The 15,101-nt window shown below is 45.9% G+C and overlaps 1 protein-coding gene across 1 annotated transcript; it reads right to left on the reverse strand.

The window, feature by feature from the left end:
- Positions 1-2,391: 2,391 nt before the first annotated feature.
- LOC310712729 (cornifelin homolog A-like) lies at positions 2,392-14,833 on the reverse strand. The gene is made up of 4 exons (XM_083516070.1): positions 14,768-14,833; positions 6,185-6,320; positions 4,090-4,226; positions 2,392-2,716 (listed from the first exon to the last, which is right to left on the reverse strand). Exons 2-4 carry the CDS (start codon positions 6,306-6,308, stop codon positions 2,627-2,629), a joined length of 351 nt encoding a protein of 116 aa, XP_083372196.1. The 5' UTR covers positions 6,309-6,320; positions 14,768-14,833; the 3' UTR covers positions 2,392-2,626.
- Positions 14,834-15,101: the final 268 nt, after the last annotated feature.

Genomic DNA, 15,101 nt, shown 5'->3' on the forward strand with positions numbered 1-15,101 from the left:
CCTCTTCATCCTTCCACTTTGGGGCAAATAACATTCTTGCAGCTATGGTCGCACACATGTATTTGTATTAATTGTTGGTGGATCGAGGATAAAGGACTAGATTTTTTTCTTGCTTATCTGACCAACCCTTTGTTTTTAATGGGGTAGTTAATCTTCCCTCAGCTTTGCAAACCTTATCTGTTTATCTGTTATTTTATTTATAGAATATTTTAAGCACCTTTTAGGGCATCCTGACCTCACATTGCTGTAAGACCCATGAAAACACAGTGTTGATAAACAAAGAGGTTCTGCTCTTATGCACGTTACCTCGGCCCAGCTGAACGCCGATGGACTTACTTCCAAGTATACAAACACAGGATTACGCTGTCTCAGAAGGTAATATGGGATGGTTCAGTTGGGCCTGTTAATTTATAGCATTAAGTTCCTTTGTACTCAATTGAGATAATCATTTATTTATTTAGCTCCATCCTTGTTGGTAGTCCTTGCCCTGAGGCGCCTATGATCACCAGAGGTGAAGCAACAGAGGATAGGGAAGAAAGTGGCTGCACGGCTAAGCAGGCACGGAATGTGCAATTGTCTGTGTTTCACAAGTGCTTGCAGAAGTTCAATCCTCAAAGCTGATCAAAGGATGCTTCCTTCTATCAGGCCAAACTATCTGTTCTTCTGGTTTAGCTCAGTAGGTCTGCTCTTGGAGAGGTCTTTCCCATCACTTTAGCACTAACAGCGAGCGGTTGCCGAACAACTCCAGGCACGCCTGGAAGAAGCGGACCATTTGGATCCCTTCCAGTCGGGATTCAGGCCTTATCATGGGACTGAAACTGCCTTGGTCGCACTGGTTGATTATCTCCGGCGGGCTAGGGACAAAGGTGAGAGCTGTTTCCTAGTTCTGCTGGATCTCTCAGCGGCGTTTGATACCATCGACCATAGCATCCTTCTGGACCGTCTTGAGGGGCTGGGAGCTGGGGGCACTGTCATACAGTGGTTCCGCTCCTTCCTCCAGGGCCGTGTTCAGAAAGTGGTAGTGGGGGATGAGTGTTCAGACCCCTGGGCTCTCACTTGCGGGGTGCCTCAGGGTTTTGTCCTCTCCCCCATGCTTTTCAACATTTACATGCAGCCGCTGGGAGAGATCATCAGGAGGTTTGGGCTGGGTGTTCATCAGTATGCCGATGATACCCAGCTCTACCTCTCTTTTAAATCAGAACCAGTGAAGGCGGTGAAGGTCCTGCGTGAGTGTCTGGAGGCGGTTGGAGGATGGATGGCGGCTAACAGATTGAGGTTGAATCCTGACAAGACAGAAGTACTGTTTTGGGGGGACAGGAGGCGGGCAGGTGTAGAGGATTCCCTGGTCCTGAATGGGGTAACTGTGCCCCTGAAGGATCAGGTGCGCAGCCTGGGAGTCATTTTGGACTCACAGCTGTCCATGGAGGCACAGGTCAAATCTGTGTCCAGGGCAGCTGTTTACCAGCTCCATCTGGTACGTAGGCTGAGACCCTATCTGCCTGCGGACTGTCTCGCCAGAGTGGTGCATGCTCTGGTTATCTCCCGCTTGGACTACTGCAATGCACTCTACGTGGGGCTACCTTTGAAGGTGACTCGGAAACTACAACTAATCCAGAATGCGGCAGCTAGACTGGTGACTGGGGGCGGCCGCCGAGACCATATAACACCGGTCTTGAAAGACCTACATTGGCTCCCAGTACGTTTCCGAGCACAATTCAAAGTGTTGGTGCTGACCTTTAAAGCCCTAAACGGCCTCGGTCCAGTATACCTGAAAGAGCGTCTCCACCCCCATCATTCTGCCCGGACGCTGAGGTCCAGCGCCGAGGGCCTTCTGGCGGTTCCCTCATTGCGAGAAGCAAAGCTACAGGGAACCAGGCAGAGGGCCTTCTCGGTAGTGGCGCCCGCCCTGTGGAACGCCCTTCCAGCAGATGTCAAAGCGATAAACAACTACCTGACATTCAGAAGACATCTTAAGGCAGCCCTGTTCAGGGAAGTTTTTAACGTGTGATTTTACTGTATTTTTGGTTTTATGGAAGCCGCCCAGAGTGGCTGGGGAGGCCCAGCCAGATGGGCGGGGTATAAATAATAAATTATTATTATTATTATTATTATTATTATTATTATTATTATTACCCTTTCAACTCAGGCTGTCAAGGATTGAACCTGAGAACTTCTGCCACTCCCAGAAGTTTCCCTCCATGCCATAAAAAAAGCTTCATGGGCTGATTTCTGTATATGAGTCCTTGATTAGACAGACAGGAGCAGGCCAGGTTGCCTTTTCTTAACCCCCTGACCAATTGGCACCCCTAAGTCTTCTACTGGGCCAGGGGATCACACTGATTCTCACTTAACCCATTCTTCCAAAAAACAAAGACAGTCCAGCTCATGCAGTTTGAGACAATGATTATTTTATTTTGACACAATTTTCAAGGTGGGATGACCGCAGGGGCTGAACAGAGGAGAGCCGTATCTTTTCCTCTTTCCTTGTGCAAGGACAATAGGTCTTTTGCTCTGCAGTTGATAGGCTTCTGGGTTCAGAAGCCGGCCTCCGTCCCTCACTGCCATTGATCCAGCTACTTCGTTCTTCCTGCAGGAGTGAAGAATGTCTGCCAGCTTCCCTTCTTCTTCAGTTCTTGTTTTTCAGCTCTCGGGCGAGTTGACAGAGGCCGCAGAATGGACAGCAGGCCATGACCACCCAGTCCTCACAAATGGAGCCCTGGGTTTCGGAAACAAAGAGGCTGCGTTAAAATGGAAGGTCGGAGGCAAGTGAAGTTGTGTAGCTCCCAAGAGACAAAACTGGCTTGTAACTGAGACAGAGGCTGAAATTCCTAACCATCTAGGGATTCCTTTCAGCCAAACTCAGGCAAATCAGCCTTAGAGCTGGTTCAGCCCACACACTGATTATTATAGCACTTTAAAAAAATTGCAAGAGCACTTTACTTTTGAATATGCAATAGTTTCCAGTTCTTGTGAGCAAGGTTCAATTTCCCAATGAGTTCCAAATCAATGATAAAAGTCAATTCAAAAGCAACATCCATCAGGAAAATAAAGGGCAGTTCACTTGGGGCATAAGAGAAAACAACTTAGGTGCCAGGCAGGCCTCTCTGGGGAGAGTATTCCAAATACAGGGGGCCACCACAGAAGAGGCCCTCCCTTCCTATTAATCCCTGCCATCAAATACTGCCAAATGACTAGAATAAAATGGCATGGGACGTCCTCATGCATATAGTAGTGGTGTAATATGCAGAAGTCAGCAAATAAAGGTTTTAACGGAAAAGAAAAACATTGTCACTTGATCGTGCCTGCGCATCAAGCTGCTGCTAAAAGCCAGATTTCCAATGGTCAGCTGAAAAGTTGGGCAGCCCTAAGGAACTCTAATCATGGTAAGAAAGCCAGCAATGGGTAGATGATGATTTACTACTTTTACCCAGCCCATCCACCCCTGTTGTGTCTTCCTCCTTGCTAGGTTTCAGGTACATAACTAGCTTGTTATGTACCAACATATTTTGAGTAAGGATGGGCAAATCTGTCAATTTTTGTTTATCTCATTTTTTAAATTTTCCCAGCCTTAAGTTCTCCACATTTCCACATCAGTTTGCAGGGTTTTTGTTTTTTTAAGTTGCTATGAAACTCATTAGCATGTTGATGCAAATTTCTCTTAATATAGTTTGTATGCAGTTTTGCCTAATTTACACATATGTTCCCATACATAATGCATTTTTGTATGGCCTTTGCAGTAATATACACATTTCAATGCACACCTTGCCCTAGTATTTGCATTTTGTTCACATTGCTTGAACTGCGTTGCAACATTCAGAGAAGTGCAAATTTCAAAGGACGGCTGCGTTTTGGTTTGTGCATTGTGTCAGAAAATGCAAATTGGGAGGGTTTGCTTTTAAACGTGAGCTGAATCAGATTCCTCCCCCGTGCCTAATTTCGAACCTGTAAAAAGGTATTCATTAAAACAGACAGGGCTTTTCTTTTGGAGCAGAACAGCAACTCCACCCCAACCCCGGCCAGCCCATCAGTTTAACCACCACCCCAACCCCTCTCCCCACACCCATCTTTATTTGACTTCCCACATCTCACCTCAATGTGGAATCTCTCGCGCACACTGGTCCGCAGAGCAACGATAGTACCAGGCAGGTATGGGAGGCAACAGCACTCACCTGCCTGCTCTGACACACGGCAGGCAAGGATGCACGGAACGAAGGTACCACAGAGACCTGGAGGAAGGGAGACAGAAGCATTCTGCATGTATCCGGAGGAAGGCAAATGATTTCCAGTGAGGGCTCTGGAAACTAAGTCCCATAGGGGATATGGATATGTTTATCTGGGAGAAAGGAAGGATAAGGGGAGAGATTATAGTCTGAAGAGGCTGTCATGTAAAAGGTGGAACAGACTTAAAAGTATGGAACTCGCTATTGCAGGAGGTGGTGAAGGCCACCAATTTGGATGACCACCTCCGCTTTCATAGAATCATGCATTACTTTAAGTACTGTATTTTTCTGTGTATAAGACGATATTTCCCCCCAAATTTTTAAAGTTTAAAATTGGGAGTCGTCTTATACACAGAATGTTGCAATTACCGTATTTTTTGCACCATAACACTCACTTTTTTCCTCCTAGAAAGTAAGGGGAAATGTCTGTGCGTGTTATGGAGGGAATGCCTACGGGTGGCATGCCTACAGATTTTCCTCCTCTAAAAACTACGTGCGTGTTATGGTCGGGTGCGTGTTATAGAGCGAAAAATACGGTAATTGTTTCTTAATTTGGGGCTCAAAAAATAGGGGGCATCTTATACATGGGGACATCTTATACATGGAAAAATACGGTAAATGAATGTTTTGGGGTTTGGGGGCGGGCAGAATGGTCTGGGGGCTAGTTATTCAAAACATGTCTAATTGCCATACCACGCTAACTAGTAGGTTGGGCCAGTTGAATCCAGAGAATTAAAAAGCTGTTTGGTGGAGCCAGTGAGATAAAAATAAAAAACACCCACTTGGTGGCAGCAGTGAGGTTAAGGAGGAGGAGGGGTTAGCTAAGCTCATGGGTAGGCAAACTAAGGCCCGGGGGCCGGATGCGGCCCAATCGCCTTCTAAATCTGGCCTGTGGACGGTCCGGTCATCAGCATGTTTTTACATGAGTAGAATGTGTCCTTTTATTTAAAATGCATCTCTGGGTTATTTGTGGGGCATAGGAATTTGTTAATTTCTGTTTTCCCAAAATATAGTCCGCCCCCCCCCCAAAGGTCTGAGGCACAGCCTTCTGCTGAAAAAGTTTGCTGACCCCTGGCTAAGTTGGTTTGCTTGCCTCCCTTTCTTTGCACAGTGCAAGTCGCACTTGCATCCTATGCTGTCACACTCCAGTTGCAGTCTGTCACTCTGACCACTACACATCACTGTCTCCCAATGCCTAAGCTTCCTGCATAAGCCTAATGCAGAAGATTCCTTCCATCGGCCTGTTTCTTCCTAATGCTTCACCTCATTCTTCCTAATTACTTCTTCCCCTGTATTTTCGTTTTCTCCCCAGTGCCGCTCGCCATTACATTTAGATGCTGAATCTGATGGCAGGGCCCGTGCGATTCCTAATTCGTGCACTGCCCCAAGCAGTTTTAAGTAACAATATAAAAAAGGCACACACTGCCCATGAGGGAGGTGACATCTGTTTCGAAGGAACACCAAGTTTCATGGACATAGAAAAATCCTTGGGGGCGAGAGGGGGCCAAAAAACTCAACAACAACTCAGTTCAGACTGAACATGCTCAGTGGGAACAGAATGCTTTTTGACTAGTGGGCAGGGAACAGACCTTGGGAGAAATGGGTAATGGAGTATCCAGGGAAAGGGCATGCCTGGCTGGGACCCTGTACCAGATCACTCCACACTGTAACGGTTTGCTGCAAGTGCCGGTAATAAAAATAGCCACACGTATTAGCAACAACCAATCCCTCGCCCCTTCTAGGTTGGCTAACGTTTGATTTCAAGAATCTTGCTCTTTCCAGGGAAGGCAGGCAGGGAAAGGGCAGCCCCGTGGATCAATCAGTGGCAAAATCTTGAGTTTTCTGGCTCTTCGGATTGCCTGACAGACAGCTCATTAGCCCTCCTTCCTTCTTCTCATGTACAGCCTACCACTTGAGTGGCAGAAAGGAACTGCTAGCCGCCAACACACACCCCAATTACTCACAGATGCCCATATCGGAACAGCAGTCAAACAGGTCTGTATTCCAGGCCCCTTGGTTGCTCAAAGTGTAGCTGGCGCCAACAGCTTGTGGCTGGGCATCGATGATGAACTCCGTCTGATAGGCCATGTCAGCTCCTGGAAAGTGGAGAGGAGAGGCAGGAGAGCTCCTGTTATTCCCCACCATCAGACCCAGGTCCCAGCTGTGGGATTTAATGTGCTTTGGGTAATGGTGAGCCCTTGGAACCAACCCCCTCACAGACCCTCCAGGTGTCCCCATTTTCCAGGGACAGTCCCGGATTTACAGAAGCAGTCCTGGTTTATGATTTGATCCTGAAATGTCCCGCTTTTCTTTAAAGGTAAAGGTACCCCTGACCATTAGGTCCAGTCGCGGACGACTCTGGGGTTGCGGCACTCATCTCGCTCTATAGGCCAAGGGAGCTGGCGTTTGTCCGGAGACGGCTTCTGGGTCATGTGGCCAGCGTGACTAAGCCGCTTCTGGTGAACCAAAGCAGTGCACAGAAACACCGTTTACCTTCCCGCCAGAATGATACCTATTTATCTACTTGCACTTGACATGCTTTCGAACTGCTAGGTGGGCAGGAGCTGGGACCGAACAACGGGAGCTCATTCCGTCGCGGGGATTTGAACCACCAACCTTCTGATCGGTAAGTCCTAGGCTCTGTGGTTTAAGCCACAGCACCACCCGTGTCCCTATCGCTTTTCTTTAGGACGTCCCTATTTTCATTAGAGAGGGTATGGAGCTATGTGACCCCCGAGCCAAGGAGATAAGTAACTATACAACCTTTACAAGACATGTGAAGGCAACCTTGTACAGTATGGGGCGGTTTCACTCCTTCCCTGCTGCTAACTGCACTGCGTGGAGCTAAGCCATGGTTTGGTTTAGGATTACATGCAAACCCTGGCTCATGGTTTGTTTCCCCCCAAACCATGAGCAGTAGGCCAAGAACAAACCATGGTTGTTATGTACTGAAGTTCTCACCCTGGGCCAGCAGGGGGATACTGTAGATAGTTATGCAAATGAAGGATCGAAAGTGACATTCAGTGATTGGATAGTTTTAGAAAGTTGTTACAGTAACGTTGTACTGGAGCTCTATATAAGCAGGCTGGCTGAACCCTTCAGTTCAGTTTTCTTTTGGCCTCTGAATAAACAAGAGCTGTTTGAAGAATCGCTGTGTCGTCTGATATGTTCACCCACAACTTAACAATGGTTACAACTTGTGTTTTGCTTAAAGTGAGACGTAAATCCCAAACCTGGGGTTCTGATGTAATACTAAGCTAAACCATCGCTTAGCACCTGGCAGGGGGAAGAATGAAGCAGCTACAGTGTCTGCTGTTTCCTAGTCTTTAAACGATAGTTCCACTTAACCATGGCTTTCAAATGACATGCAAACCAGGCACCGCAGCTGCGTACACACTCCTGTTTACTCTGCATCCGGTTGGCTCCCACTCCCACTACTTGGAAAGTGGTGTAAAACCATATCGTTCCTCAGGAAATGCTGCCTTTTGATGCACGCCCCCCCCCCCCGAAACCACCTCCGATCCAAATTGAGAAAAAGTACGACCTAGCTGTGTTTTAAGCTGGTATTGTGTACGCAGCCTGTCTTGCTGCACAGCTCCTGCTCGTTTTTGTGGGATTTGGTCAAAGGGACCCTTGCCCTGTGGATTGTGGTGGCTCGGTTCTATCCTGCTGCTATCTTTAATGGCCCTCAAAACAACTCCCTTTGCCTCATGGCATCTTGCTAGGGTGGAGGAAGATGGAGACCTGTTGGCATGGCAACAAGGTAGACTCGTGCTCAGATAGCCGATTTCTTGCGAAGATCCTTGTTTGACCTCCTCAGGCTGTGTTCCTACAACCGCATCTGCTCAAACTGGCCCCAACCACCCATTTTTTGCTCTTGTTTGAAGCCACGTTGAGATGGTCTTAGCTTTTCGGCTCTCCCTGAGGGTTGCACGGAGACATTTTAGGCAGAAATCTAGCTTGTTCCCAGACAATCTGAGTGAGCATTTTGGGCAAGGCCCCAAATACAAAGTGGAAGAACTATTTCCAAACAATACAGGAAACGCCTTGAGAGGACAAGAAGCTCACACCCTCATAGCAAATATATATGCTCTGCGAAAGAATCTCTCTCTCTCACTCTCTCTCTTTGCTGAAGTCTGTGAAAGGAAGAGATTGAGGATGAGGAAATTGGTCAGGGTCAACGGAGGATGCCTTTAGATTTTCACATAGAACCGCTGAGTACACACCATATATTTAAAACCTATTTTTACCCCCCAAAGAATCCTTCTAAACCACTCTGAAAATTATAGCTCTGTGAGTGGAAGGTGTGTGTGTGTGTGTGTGTGTGTGTGTGTGTGTGTGTGTGTCCTAACAACTCTTAGCAAACTACAGTTTCCAGGAGTCTTTTGGAGTTGTTGATTGATTAAAGGGATATGAAAGTGTTTTAAATGTATGGTGTGGATGGGCCCTCTGAGTTAATTTGTAAGAAAAACCACTAACAAATCCAATAAATAATAATAAATATGGGCTGCTTGCAAATAAACCAAAAGACTATGGCCACATTCAACCATATATTTAAAGCACTATGATGCCACTCTAAACAGTCATGGCGTCACCCAAAGTATTCTGGGAGCTGTAATTTGCTAAGCGTGCCGTTGGGTGAGACCCATTCCCCTCACAGAGCTACAATTTTCAGATTGGATTAACAATTAATCCCTTTTCACAGGGAACTCTGATAGTTGTTGCTCTGTGAGAGGAATAGGGGTCTCCTCAAAATTCTCAGCACCTTTAACGCATTAAAGCTCCCAGAATTCTTTGGGGGGGGGAGCCATGTTTGTTTAAAGAAGCACCATATTGCTTTCAATGCTGGGTATGAATGTGGCCATGTCTCCAATTGTTATGTACTGAAGTTCTCACCTTGGGCCAGCAGGGGGATACTGTGGATAGTTCAGGTCCACATATGCAAATAAGGGATCGAAAGTGACTTTCAGTGATTGGATAGTTGCAGAAAGTTGTTACAGTTACGTTGTACTGGAGCTCTATATAAGCAGGCTGGCTGAACCCTTCACTTCAGTTCTGTTCCAGCTTACAAATAAAAAGCTGCTTTGAAGAATCGCTGTGTCGTCTGATATATCTACCCACTATTTAACACCAATGATCTTGCCTACAGGTGGCGCATATCCTTGGTAGTTCTAGCCCTGGGGAACATGTTACGCTGTCAGATAACGTGTGGTTTATCTGAAATGAAAAGGGACCAATGGCGCTGGAGGAAAATTAAGGGTGGAACTATAGTGTGTACAATCCAACCGTTATCAGGAGTTTCTGTCCACGCAATTTTGATAAAAGAACGGAACTTCCCTTTCATGAGAGCCGGATCGGCTACGTTTAGGACTGGGCCCAGAACAAGAAAATTATGTGGGAGTTGTGCATATAATAGGACTGGCACGGAACACCATTTTTAATCTGCACGTAAGTCAGCAGTTTATATAGCAACCCTTAGGGCATCTCCTCAAGTTACCTTTCTAAAAAGAAAGTGTTGGCTGGTGTCCCAAGCAAGGAAATGTGTCTAAATTATTTACTGTCACCAGAGTTTGCCCTGGCACAAAGGATATACTCAGGCCTGGAGTCCTTTTTTTTTCTGTTAAGGACAAAGCCTGTGATAGTTTCGTCCCACAACTGACACCTTCCGAGAATTGCCAAAAAGCATATCCGTTTATATTTGCCAGATGTTTTTGTATTTTAAACAAGGTTGCCAAATTTTGAGCAGGGTCTCGATGCAGCCATGCCTTTGACAGAGAGGTTTTATCACATTTAACTCCATGCTATTAAAAGCTGCGGTTGCTGATCTCTACATGTCAAACCTCTGTTAAAAGGATAGTGGCGTTTCTGGCTGGACTTTTTTAAATATTATTATTATTGCTCTGCTGGTAACCTCATTTTAAGAGATGTGGATTCATGAAGATGTATCTCCTTAGAGGAGGAAAAACCTCAGGCCACAATAAACTAGTTAGCCTCCAAGGTGCCACCGGATTTTATGGGAGAGAAAGTCCTGTTGAAATCAATGAGAATTAAGCACTTAACTGTGCTCAACTGCCACTGAAATCAATGAGCTTAAAAGTCCAATCCTAAAAACATTTACTTGAAAGTAAATCCCATTGATTTCAATGCAGCTTACTTCAAAGTATCTGTGCTTCAGCTCTCACTTCGGTTTAGATTTCTTGGGACTGTAGTGCAGTTCCTGACTTCTGCATGGTACAGGCAGACATGAATGTATGTGCTCCTGGCATTTCTCTTTCAGGGGCTAGTCTACACGACATTCATTTTATTTTTTTAAAAATAGCTTCTACTGCACAGTTTTAGCATGCATAGTGCTTTACACACACACACCCCGCCGTTATTCTTTGCAATCAAGGCCAGATTTAGGTTTGATGAGGCCCTAAGCTACTGACGGTAATAGCTTTATATGTCCAGCTGTCCTTTGTCAACAACAAACTGTCACTGCTTTTTTGTGTTGAATATATGCTATATGGTAATTTATGGACTTAATACATATCTAAAGCCATTTGTACATGCAGAATGTAGGCATCCTATATATAGAAATGAGCAAACCAGTGATATTTTAGGGAGCAGGTTAGCAGGTGTAGCCCATTACATCATAGGATCCTAACACAATACAAAACAAAACACTGTTGCTGTATGTAGGTTTTATTTTATTTGTTTTCTATCTTATATTTTGGAAATGTACATCCAGTTTTTTTCCTTTAACATTTTTTTTGGGCCCCCAAGAGAGTGGGGCCCTAAGCTATAGGGCTTGTTTAGCTTATACATAAATCTGGCACTGTTTGCAACTGTGTCAAGAAAGCTACACGCACCCTTCTGCAGATACCGAAAACTGAGGGGTTGTGCAAGGCACACCCAGTGATTCATTGGGTGGGTTACTAGCTTCACAAAAGAAATTAAAGCAGTGACCTTTTCCCTCCGGGCATGCATTGGAATATTTCGCCTCCTTAGTTTGTGTGCCAGGCAGCCATTAACTGTGTAGGACCAGGGCCCGAAAAAGAGGTGGCAAACCTTTTCAATGGCTCAGCTGGGATTCAAACCCAGTTTTCAAGGAGCTCAGCCGCTGCACCCACCTTGTTGTCCAGTATCCTTTTGTATCTCACTGCACCCAGTGCAGCTGGGTGGCTGTTTATCCATCATTTAAAACCAGTGTTTCTCAACTGGGAGTCATATGGCCCCCTAGGGGTGCCCAGGATATTCCAAGGGGGAAACAGGTGAAAATTGTGTAAATGGGGGGGTCCACGGCACGAGTCTAGGGGGCTACAGAGGGACGTGAGCAGTGAAGCAAAGAGAGAAGTGACCAAGAATCGAAAAGAAAACAGAATATCTTAAAAGTTTCCACAGCTTTGGGATAAAGCAAATTTGTTTTTCATGGCATTTCCTACTTTGTATTTGGCAGAATCAGGTTTCAGTCATGTGAATTACCATATTTTTCCATGTATAAGACTAGGATTTTTTCCTAAAAAATAATGTCAAAAATTAGGGAGCGTCTTATACACGAATAGTGCCGAGGGTGGACTGGCGATTGGTTGTTGCTACAAGAATAGGGGGCGTCTTATACATGGATGGGGGGGGGTCTTATAGACGGAAAAATACAGTGTTTACTCAGTCTAACATGGAATTACCTTAACATAATGGACAGAGGTGATATTTGTTTATCACTCACAGCAATAGAACCAGATATTTTAAAAAGCTTGTTTTTGGTCATCAAGCACAAGGGTCCCATGGATTGAGAAACTCTTAAAGTATAAATTTTTATGTAATTGTGTATATTATAAAAAGTTTAAAGAGACATGTTCTATTTACGAACAAAACATTTATCCAGCTACCTTTCTACTGGTAGAACACAGGATTCACAGGAAGGAAACGAGGTCAGAAGGAGGCCACAGTTGGAAAAAGGCTGAGAAACACTGCTTTAAACAAAGGACAAAGCGGGCTGCAGATTTGCTTAAATTTTCATATCCTAATATATATGGATGGGACGCGGGTGGTGCTGTGGGTTAAACCACAGAGCCTAGGACTTGCTGATCAGAAGGTCGGCGGTTCGAATTCCCGCAACGGAGTGAGCTTCCGTTGCTCGGTCCCTGCTCCTGCCAACCTAGCAGTTCAAAAGCACGTCAAAGTGCAAGTAGATAAGTAGGTACTGCTCCGGAGGGAAGGTAAACGGCGTTTCCGTGTGCTGCTCTGGTTCGCCAGAAGCAGCTTAGTCATGCTGGCCACATGACCCATGACTGGACCTAATGGTCAGGGGTCCCTTTACCTTTAATATATATGGATAAAGGTAGCTGTAATTAAATGTAGCTGTAATTAAATCCTCTAATTTAAACAAATACAATGCATCTCTAACCCCCCTGTCTTTCTTCTTTACAGAGGTGGATTCAGGGTACCTGATAGATGTTTTAAGAGAGCTCTGGGGTCTAAATGCCATCAGGAAGGAGACTGATTTGCGAAGTGGCCTTTACTAGGCAAAAAGAAGTGTGTGCTGGGGCAAAGTGTCCCAAAAGGGTGTCGTCATGGGAGGTCTAACGGTGCTTCCCAGACAGCCCACCCGAGTCCCATTACATCTTCCCACGAAGAAGATAACCTGAAGTCACTTCTGCAGGTGACTGGTCTCTGCCTAAATAGCCTGAGATAGCCGTGAGACTCCAGGAAACCCACAAAATATTCCTAGGTCTTCCACCTTTACTGGAGCTGCTCTTTGGATTAACAACACAGGTGTGACTTTGGCTTGTCAGAGGAGCATTTTTCCTACTATTGCTTAGCTCTCAGCCTGCTATTTATTTATTTCTGTTCTTTTTCTATCTAAACCTTTTCCCACGGACTGCAATAAGATCAAACCTCTCCATTCTGAAGGAAATCAGCCCTGACTGCTCACTGGAAGGACAGATTGTGAAGCTGAGGCTCCAATACTTTGGCCACCTCATGAGAAGAGAAGACTCCCTGGAAAAGACCCTGATGTTGGGAAAGATGGAGGGCACAAGGAGAAGGGGACGACAGAGGACGAGATGGTTGGATAGTGTTCTCGAAGCTACCAGCATGAGTTTGGCCAAACTGCGGGAGGCAGTGGAAGACAGGAGTGCCTGGCGTGCTCTGGTCCAGGGGGTCACGAAGAGTCGGACATGACTAAATGACTAAACAACAACAAAACCTTTTCCCGAGCAGTCTTTTGGGGCTTGCAAGAACAGCTTCCTCCAAGGAAATAAGTTTGTTCTTATTTGTGGTTTCTTCAAGCAAGCCAGGAACAAACCTGCACTGCATGGAGATGGACTAAATGACGCTCTGGATCTCTTCCAACCCTATAATTCTATGATCTCACCATAGTGGGGAAGGCTAGCCAGTTCTTTGCCTGGATGACAGCTGTTGATGAGCAACAAAATTAAGATGTGATTTGGGCTGGACAGTTCTTCAGATAGAGGACTCCTTCATGTAAGAGGTATAGCTATTCTAAATGCAGTTCCATTGCTCTCTACCAGGCAATCCTGATCTCACCACTATTAATCCACTTTATGATACCTGAATCAGTTCCCACGCAGTTTTTCCAAGTGTCTTGAACTACAGTTCCCATCACTCCCAGCCGGCTCAGCTGAAGGCTGATCTACATGTTCAGACTACACCAGGAATCTCTCAGTAGTCCCTTTATATTCCCTTCCTCAGACACAGCAAACAACTGAGCAATGCTTGACCAAACAGGAACATTGTCCTTCCACCCATACTGAAATGCACACATCTCCTCAATATTCGCTTGGCTCACACATTTTGCAGAAAACAACAGGAGAGACCTGTTGGGTTGTGATCGCCTAGCAACTGCAGACAACAGGCAAGCAAGTGGGGTTGTGGTTCCCAAATTGCATCCAGAATCAGTCTCCAGAATCACCTTCCTTGGAACGTTCCCATGGCAGCTTAGCTTCCTCGGAAGATAGCTTGCTCACTGCTAGGACATTTCTCCTGCAATATGTTCCAGGGGTCTACGACTTTCATGCAATGTGGCAGTGATGCTCACTTAGCTAGCAGTCTGCATGCATCAAGTATGCGCCCTAAACCCACCCCTGCAACATACAAGGGTTACCTGGCAAGCCACACAGGACATATCAACGTGGAATCACAGAATTGTAGCATTTGTAAGGGACCCACGAAGGTCCTCTAGTCCAGCCCCCTGCAGTGCAGGAATATTTTATCTCCCAACATGGGGCTCAAACCCACAACCCTGAGATTAGGAGTCTCAAGCTCTACCGACTGAGCTATCCCAGCACTTCCCTCTTAAAGTAGAAAGTCAGAAAATGACTAGACTAGGGAAAGGGCATGTATGCATTTTCCGTGTGCTTGGAAGCACATATAGTAAATCTGAAGGGCAGCACAGAACAGTTTAATGCAGACCCCCCCCCAAAAAAGCCATGCATTTGTCATTTAGGTCGCAAGCTTCCCCCTGCCCCCCGCCGCCCTAAACACCAGCCAGTCATGAATGGAAAGTTTGCTAATATTTCTGTGAAAGCTTTCCTTGCTCACCTGGTTTTTTCCCCCCTGGAACTTCAGGTTCTGTGTTGACCAGATGACTTTGGGTAAAGAAACAAGTTGGGTGGGGTTCTGTTGGCGCCTCTTATATATATATGTACTAGGTTGGAAGGGCGGGGAGTGGGGGGGAGTAGCAATTTGCTGTGGGGAAGGAGCAGATAAGGGAGAAAACAGCAGCCTGCCTTGGAGCAAGTTATTTAAGGTGGAGGAGGGGACCTGGAAATTGGGACATCTGGGAGGTCGGATAAAGTAAGTGGGTGTGCTTTGGGAAATAACTGTTACATACAACTTCACACCGGAAAGGGCTTTGGGTATCATTTTCAATAGCGGGAA

This window comes from Podarcis liolepis (assembly GCF_965112155.1).
Source record: "Podarcis liolepis genome assembly, chromosome: 7".
In the NCBI taxonomy this organism is placed as follows: Eukaryota; Metazoa; Chordata; class Lepidosauria; order Squamata; family Lacertidae; genus Podarcis; species Podarcis liolepis.